At 54.5% G+C, this 8869-nt stretch overlaps 1 protein-coding gene across 3 annotated transcripts in view; it reads right to left on the reverse strand.

Annotated features, from left to right (window-relative positions):
• TRPM2 (transient receptor potential cation channel subfamily M member 2) overlaps nt 1-8142 on the reverse strand; it is a 50143-nt gene extending 42001 nt beyond the window's left edge. The window contains exons 1-2 of one of the 3 annotated variants that reach the window (XM_043875032.1): nt 7906-8142; nt 372-631 (exon numbers count right to left, since the gene is read on the reverse strand). In XM_043875032.1, coding sequence (XP_043730967.1) covers nt 372-545 — 174 coding nt within the window. In that variant the 5' untranslated portion in view covers nt 546-631; nt 7906-8142. Of the gene's footprint in view, nt 1-371; nt 632-7241; nt 7527-7784; nt 7884-7905 lie in introns of those variants that run through there. The other 2 variants (XM_043875034.1, XM_043875033.1) reach the window with 2 other exon arrangements.
• Nucleotides 8143-8869: the final 727 nt, after the last annotated feature.

Consider the following 8869-nt stretch of genomic DNA (forward strand, 5'->3'; position numbering starts at 1 on the left):
CGCCCACATCCGAGGGACCAGGCTGAGATGTGAGACACCATCTTCACACCCAACCAGTGGTGTGACATTCAAATGTCCCCAATACAAGCCTGCCTGGGGCTTTCTGTGCAGCCAACCCAGGCCTCAGCTGGTGCCCGGGCCTTCCTTGTTGGATAAAGGATGCAAAGTCATCACACAATGAGGCGGGTGGGTGTAGGGGCTTACCCAGCACTTTCCCAATTGGAACCAGGACAGGAACCAACCCAGCGGCACAGACTTGGGCCCCCCAATGTTCTCTCCAAGTCCCCTCTGCTGGGTTGTGGTCCCCAGAAAAACTAGGGGGTCACTGTGCCCCACCAGGGCCCTGGCAGACCCAGTGACCCCAGACCTACCTTTTCACAGTTGCTGAAGAGGTGCTGCGACCTCCTGTTCCTGCAGAGGCTGGTGCTGCTCCACTGGAGGTTGGGGACCATGGCCAGGTCGGCCACCCTCCTGGGCCGCACCCCAAAGCTGTCTTCCTCCCTGGAGCTGGCCTGATCCCGACGCCTCTTCACCAGTGACTCCATCCTGATGCCCGGCTCAGGTTCCGCAGAACAGGCTTGGTCCTGCTACCTCAAAACAAGCTTCTCTCTGGCTTTCAAAGCCAGGGGACCTGGAAATGAGGTAGGAGGTAGGTGGGCCCCAAGGTGAGCAATTAGACATTTTGAGGAAATTCTCCTTCCAACAATCTCAAGGAAAAATTACCTTCCCAGGAGCAGAGAGGAGCTAAGCTCTGATGGAATAAAACCAAGACAATCTCAGTTTTCATCCTTGAGGTCAAGGAGACTCCCCCCCACCCCTCTGCACAAGAACAGAAATGTTCGGTGGGGGTCCAAAAGGAAGGCGCACTAGTCCATAATATGTCCTGTCAACCTCTCAGAGACCTTCGTGCTGGAATCTGTCTCGGCTAGAAGACGCGTGCACACATAGTGGAGGGCCCTGCGTCAGCCCAGATATGGGCAGAAAGTAGGATAATTGGCCAGAGGAAAACAAAGACCCAGAAAATGGCCCCACATAAGTGATCTAAGCTGCCCCCGCTGCACACAATTCTGTGAACCCGACCATGTGTCTATTTGCAAGTAGCCTGTTCTTAATACACACTTTACTTGCCTCACCACTTTTCATCTCTTTGCTGATTTCTTTCTTCAAAATAGCCGAGAACCGAACCACTAGTGACTGACTCTAGCCACTGGTCCCTGGTGGTCTAGTGGTTAGGATTCAGTGCACTCATCATCATAGCCCAGGTTCAATTCCCGGTCAGGGAATGAGATCCCACTTGAAGCTGCCACACCCCAAGACCACCCAAGGTGAGAAGCCAGCCATCGGGGCTGCTACAGTGGGTCGGGGGGATGGGTCAGGTGTTTCCTCCTGTGGGGACCCCCTGTCGTCTGGCTTGCACATTCTTCCGACTGCCCGAGCTCTGGCCTCATCAGGCGTGGGCAGTCTGGAGGCACGTGTATAGCCATGGGGCCCAGGCGCCCATTCATACTCTTGGGTCACTGTGAAGGACCAGAGAAAGAGCAGCGTGCCCACCCGCCCTGTTCCTGTGTACCTGGTGATGCCCGGGAGCCCGAGACCAGGGGAGAAACTGCCCGGTCCTCACACACAGTGCTCATGATGGGGTCCCAGCCTCCTGCTTCCAGACGTGAGTCACTCCTTCTGTTTTCCCAGAAGGAGAAAAGCCCCCACTGCCCGCAGAGCTGGTTTGGGGAGTGGCAGAGACTTGCACTCTGTGACACGGCCCCTCCAAGTAAAACAGATCCTGTTTTCTGAAACCCTTGCTCTGACCTGGTTTCCATCACCAGGGCCTCAGTAAGCAGCATGACTACTTCCCTCAGGTTACGAATGCGAAAATAAATACATGCACGAACTTCCCTGGAGACACGATGCCCACGGTGACATCTCAGGACATCACCCATATCACCCCAGGTGTCATCCAGGGAGGCCCCCACTGCCACCGGCTGCTTCAAGGGTGTGAACAGGGGCAGAGGACAGCTCATGAGGTCTCCCTCCCTCTATCACCCTGAAGCCCTTTCTGGCCACATCACCCTCCCCCACACAAGACAGTCACTGATGGTCACTGATAGTCATTTCTCTCCCATTGTGGGGTCCAGCATACGTGGCCCCAAAATGTGCCTCAGAGACATACTGATTATTTTGAATTAAAAAATTTAAGAAAAACTGACTCTTGGAAAAGACCGTTATGCTGGGAAAGATTGAAGTCAGGAGGAGAAGGGGATGACAGAGGATGAGATGGTTGGATGGCATCACTGACTCAATGGACATGAGTTTGAGCAAGCTCCAGGAGTTGGTGATGGACAGGAAAGCCTGGCGTGTTGCAATCCCTGGTGTCGCAAAGAGTCAGACACGACTGAGCGACTGAACTGAATGAATTTTAAGGATAAGATGTTAGATAGCATCACTGACTCAATGGACATGAACTTGAGCAAAATCCAGGAGATGGTGAAAGACAGGGAAGCCTGGCGTGCTGCAGTCTATGGGGTCGCAAAGGTGAATACTACTTAGCAACTGAACAACAACAAAAATTCCTTAAGAGACAACCAATGCAAGAGGGCCACTCTTACCCTCCCTTCTGTCTCCTTGAGAGCAGGGCAGAAACCTCTCCTGTGAAAGGTGCACCCTTGCACCCAGAGACAGAAGGGCCCTATCACCAGAGATGCAGACTTGGGGCCAAGAGGCCTGTATAAACCAACCTCGTGACTTCTTTCATTGACTAAAGCCCAAACTCTTTAGATCCTTCACTCACTGGGTACCGCAAACTTAAGTTTCATTGCCCTGTCAATTCCTCACTAGTGTATTGTTTCTTTTTCTAAACAGTATAAAAGCTGCCTGCTTTGCCCACTTCTTAGGTCCCATTCCTATGGGACCTCCAGGTGCATGAAATTAAATTAGTTTTTTTTTCTCCTGCTGATCTGTCTTGTGTCAGTTTTACTATTATTATCAGTTCAGCCATAAGAACCCAAGGCAGGCAGCAGAGGAAGTTCCCCCTCCCAAACTTTTCATCTAGCTTCAACACGCGGTCACTGTGCTCTGGTGGAGGGGGGTTGGGATTTGTCAGGGCGTGAGACACCTGCCATCACCTGGCCTCCCTGGCCCACCCTCTTCTGGGCCATTCAGTTCAGTGCTGGGCACTTGGGGTACTTGGGGTCGAGCCACTGGCTTGACACAGGGCTCAGGCCACCTCTCACGTCTTTGTCCTCACTCTTCCCCCTGGGCAGCTCCTGCCCCCTCACTCCTAGGCCAGGGTCACTCCCAGACATGCCCATACCTGCGGAGAGGAAGGGAGCCAAACCTTCCTCACGTGGAGGCACCGCGACAACACAGGGCATTGTTTTCAGGAGTGGGTGCTGAGGCTACAAACACCTACAGATGCAAAAGCAGCCTTGGAACTGAGCAACGTGCAGAGCGGAAGAGTTTAGCGGAGTGCTAGAAAAAGCCTCCATCACCACGGACAAACAGAACAAGCGTGGTGCCAGCTCAGGACAGGAGAGCTGTACGGAGCGCCCCAGCCCCCTTAGAGAAACCTGAGTGGTCACAAGCAGATGTTAGTAGAAAGAGGGACGGGGAAGGCCGTTCTGATGCATCTCAGATGGAAACGGGGACCATGTTATTGCAAACTGAAGGAAAGGCAATCGTGTTACAAAGAGGTAAAGAGCTAGGTGAACTGCTTCTTTCCTGGTGTTTTGTGGAAGATAGAACTTGTGAGTGATGAAATTTGACTGAGGAAACAGGTAGGCAAAGTGTCGAAAGTACAGCAAAGCTTCTCTTGAGTACTTACAGGAAAATGCAAGAAGAGAGGAATGACCTAAAGATGGACTTCCAATCACAAAACACTTAGAGCTTAGAGAGTTGGGAGGTGCTCAGCCTATTGACACAGAAAGGGTTGAGAAAGCTAATTCAGGGAAGAACACAGAGGGTATGGCTGCACTTGCTCGGGACGGAGGTGGGCTGGCCATTTTCATCCAGCAAGGAGATTAGACAGCATCTCAACAGAGTCAACAGAGGCTGGGACTTGCCTCCGTGACAGGGGAAGATGGGCCCCAAGGCACCTCACGGCTCAGGGGGCAGCCCTCCCAGCACAGGCCCAGAAGGAAAGGGCACTCTTAGGACCCGTCACCCTGCCTTCTTTCCCACCTCCCCTTTCAGAATGGGAATGTCCACCCGCTTCCTGGCCTTCCACTCTGTTCTGGAAGCACACAGCTTGTTGCAACCAAGCAGGACCCTACAAGGGGGCCGTCCCAGGGCAGATGTGTTGCCCACATCCTCTGTTGTACATTTGCTGCGTGGTTTTACACATGTGAAAGCCCCACCTCCACCAAATGGAAGATGTTAATTACTTGATCATAAGCATGTAGCCCGCAGACCTACTGGAGCCTGAGGACTGATGATGTTAGCCCCTGAGACCCTACCCTGTTGCCATCAAGCAGTGAGAGATCAGAGAGCCGTGCACGAGCTGATCACATACCCTGTGATCACTGCCCCCCTGCCCCAATGGCCTGGATTTTAAAAATGCTTTGCTGAAGCCCTTCAGGGGTTCCAGATTTGGGGGGCACAAACTACCCATCTGTCCTTGTTCAGCCCTGCGGTAAACCTTTCTCGCTCCAACGCCAATGTTTCAGTTCCTTTGGCCTTCCTGTGTGTCTGTCGAGCACATGAACTGGAGCTCAGTGCCACTGACTGGTTCCCCGGGCTCACGGCTGGAGAGGATTATGCCTCAGGGTGAATCCACCTCAGGTCTCCCCACATCTGATTTAGAGGAGACTTTAGAGGAGACTTTAGAGGATGCCGCAGTGAGTTAAGATTTGGGGGCTGTTGGGATGGAGTGAGTGTATTTTGCATGTGGGAAGGACATAATTTGGGGGGGCAGAATGGGATGGTCTGTGTTCCCCTAGAATTCCTATGGGGCATTTAGGAGGTGGTTGGGTCAGGAGGGTGAAGCCTCCATGAATGAGATCAATGCCTTTGTAAAAGAGACCCCCGAGAGCCCCCGGCCCCTTCCTCCATGTGAGAACACAGGAGTCTGCTCCCAAAGTGAGCCTTCACTGACCACACAGTCTTGGACATCCAATCTCCAGAACCACCAACGACACAGTCTTGGATGGCCAGCCTCCAGAACTGTGAGAAATAAATGTCTGTTTATGAGCCACCGAACGTGGTCTTTGTATAGCAGCCAGGAAGCACTGAGACAAGCAGTGAGTGTGCTGGTCCTGAGGTCCTCGGGAGCCACCTGGCACACCACTCGTGGCAAAGGGGGCTTACGCCCAAGTGGCCTTTACGGGGCCACCTGCTATCCTAGTCAGCAGCTTGCGAGGCCTCACAATCAGCTTCTCAGGGGAACAGATCAGCAGGAAATGTTCCGGGTCACAGAAGAGGAAAAGAAGGCTCTGAGAATCTCACAACTGGGCAGCTAATCTGTAAGGGGACCGGGACTCTCCAGGGCTCAGTCCTGCAGCCAGGGTCCCCAACCTCCAGGATCTACTGCCTGATGATCAGAGGGGGAGCAGATGTAATAATAATAGAGACAGAGGGCACAATAAATGTAATGCACTGGAATCATTCCAAAAACATTCCCCCATCCCACTCCGTGGGGAAATTATCTTCCACGAAATCGGTCCCTGGTGCCAAAAGGTCAGGGACCACTGTTGTACGGGACAAGTGACAGAAGGAGAAGCAATAAAGGACTTAGTCTCAAAAAACTCAAGTGTGTTTGCTCAGATTCACAGTTTTCAGATTCGTAGATGTCCATCTCAGCACACTCACTAGAGGCTTGTTCACATCTTCTCAATCCCAGCTGCCAACAGGTCCCTAGGAAACGTGTCAAACACCATTCCTCACACCCACCACTCATCAGACTTTGAAGGGCAAAGCCATGTGTAACCATTCCCATGTCCAGCTGCAGGGGGAGTCTGGCCTGACCCCCCACTTCCTCCCCTCCCCCCACACCCCCCACACCACACCCGGACCCCTGCCCAATAGTCTAGGCCCTGGGAGAGTCCAGAAAACTAGGCTGACAATGAACTTACAACCCCCTACCCCGGCCATCAAACCTTCTCTGGGGTTCTTCCCAGGATCATACCATCAGTTGCTCTCCTCACATATCACCTAAAAGCAAATTTGGCTACCCTGTTTTATAGCAAAAATTCTCCATGAGCAATTAGCAACCTCAGATATGCAGATGATACCACTCTAATGACAGAAACTGAAAAGGAACTAAAGAGCCTCTTGAAGAGGGTGAAAGAGGAGAGTGGAAAAGCTGGCTTAAAATTCAGCTTTCAAAAAGCGGTCATGGTACCCAGTCCCATCACTTCATGGCAAATAGAGGGGGAAACAATGGAAACAGTGACAGATTTTGTCTCAGGCTCCAAAATCACTGCAGACAGTGACTGCAGCTACAAAATTAAACACGCTTGCACCTTAGAAGAAAAACTATGACAAACCTAGACAGTGTATTTAAAAAGCAGAGATATCACTTTGCCGACAAAGTTCCGTATGGTCAAAGCTGTGGTTTTTCTAGTAGTCATGAACAGATGTGAGAGTTGGGCCATAAAGAAGGCTGAGTATTGAAGAAATGATGCTTTTGAACTGTGGTGTTGGAGAAGACTCTTGAGAGTCCCTTGGACAGCAAGGAGATGAAACCAGTCAATCCTAAAGGAAGTCAATCCAAAATATTCATTGGAAGGACTGATGCTGAAGCTGAAGCTCCAGTACTTAGGCCACCTGATGTGAAGAGCCAACTCATTAGAAAAGACCCAGATACTGGGAAAGATTGAGGGCAGGAGGAGAAGGGGACAACAGAGGATGAGATGGTTGGATGGCATCACCAACTCAATGGACATGAGTTTGAGAAAGCTCCGGGAGATAGTGAAGGACAGGGAAGCCTGGAGTACTGCAGTCCGTGGGGTCACAAAGAGCTGAACATGATCTAGGGGCTGAACAACAACAATTAGCACAGATAGGTTGAGAAAACTCTAAAAGTAAATGACTTCCAAGAAGAGAGAGAATCTGACCCGGTAGGCCTGAATATAGTAACAACAGGCACACCTACAGATGTGGCCCAGCACAGAACACTGACAAAACGTGAAGCTGCAGCCCTAGAGAGGAGTGAGGGGGCTGACAGGAGCACGGGGTGAATGTTCCCATGGGGACTCACCCAGACAGGGCTCCTCCTGGTACCCCACCCTCCCCGAGCCCAGAAGACTCACCGGTAAACAGAACCACGTGCCGGTCTGGCACAGTGGCTGCGGCCCTGTGTGCGCCCACTCTCCACTCTAACCCTGTAGGGGCTCCCTGCTCTCCTCCTCCAGCATCCTGAAATCCTGGCTGTGACAGCACTTTCAAGATTAAAAATAGCCACACGCGGGTGAGGGCAAAGGAACCGCCAACCACGGAACTGGGCCGAGAGGTCTTGGGGGCGGGGGTCAGAGGAAGAGCCCGAGATAGCTAAGTCCCAGATGTCCCCAAGTCACGACACGGCGCCTCCGGACAGACCGCGCCCAGCCGTGGCGCAGCGCCTGCGCCCCGCGCCGCAGCCCAGCGGACATCCGCACCCGCCAGCCGCCTGCCTGCCGCAGCAGTCCCGCAACCCCGCTGCAGCCCCGCAGCGCAGCCCGAGCCGCGCCCAGCCCTCTGCACCCCGGCGCACTCACACCTTGGAGCTTGCTGCAGTCTTCCCCGACCCCCAGCTCCCGCCCCCGCGCCCGGACCCAGACCGATGCCTGGGTCTCCGCATCCCTTGGCCCACGCACCCCAGCCTGGGCTCCGACCCTCGTGCTGGCCCGACCCTCCTCCTGGATCCTGGGGCATCCTCCCCTTGATACTCGGCTCCGCAGCGCCTCGGTTCCCTCCACCCCAGGCCGGCGTGCGCACCTGCTGAGAAGGGCCCGCGCTCCCGCGTCACTCGCGCCGTCGCCGACGCCGCCACCGCCGCCGAGCAGGACCGCAGCCCTGGCCCTGCGGGGCCCGCGCAGCGCGCTCCGCGTCACGGCTCCGGAGAGCGCAGTCCGCCCAGTCCCGCACTCCGGACCAAAACCCAGGAGGAGAGACTAGCCTTCTGGAGCGCGGTCCGCCTCCCCAGGTCCCCTCCCAAGAGGCTGGCGCCAAGTGTGAACCCGGAGGAAGCAATTCTCATCAAGTCCTAACCGCAGGGAGGTGGGGCGCAGAACTGAACGGGGTTGTGTCGGACAATGGGGGCCTGGAGACTGGGTGAACCACTTCCCCTACTGGTCTGCTCCTGCCCTAACCCGTCTTCCTAGGGGCCCCAAGCCAGGAGCCCATTCCCTGTAAGGCAGGATCCAAGGCGCCAGGAGGAGCCCCGCACAGGGTTCACCCCAGCAGGTGCTGCCCCAGACCCACAGGTGCCTTATCCCCACCCTGGCTGCATGGCCCTTCCCAGTCCTTCTGGCTGGAGCACAGAGGACTGAATGCTGACTCCTGAAAAACTGATCGAAGCTCTTCCTACAACTCCAAACTCCCTCACCACAAATCTCTCACCCCACAGTGGCGCTCTGCCCTCTCCTTCCTGGCTGCCACCCCGTGCGGCCTCATGATCTAGGGAAGTGAACAGGGTCCTGAGCCTCCTCTGATGGCAGGGCCCGGGGCTGCCAACTGACCCTCATTTCCTCCTCTGGGTGCATGGATGCAATGTCCAGACTCCTGCCCAGAGCATCCTCCTCTGGAGGGCCATTTGCCCCATCTGCCTCTGCCTCTCTGCAAAGCTGCCAGGTGCATGGACCAAAGTGCCCCAGGTGCACTGGCCAATGGCTGGCCCCTGTCTCACTCGCCCGCCACCCAGAGGTTTCCAAGCAGCTTGGGGTAAGTGTCAGAACCCATC

The sequence above is a fragment of the Cervus elaphus genome, chromosome 19 (genome assembly GCF_910594005.1).
Source record: "Cervus elaphus chromosome 19, mCerEla1.1, whole genome shotgun sequence".
NCBI lineage: Eukaryota > Metazoa > Chordata > Mammalia > Artiodactyla > Cervidae > Cervus > Cervus elaphus.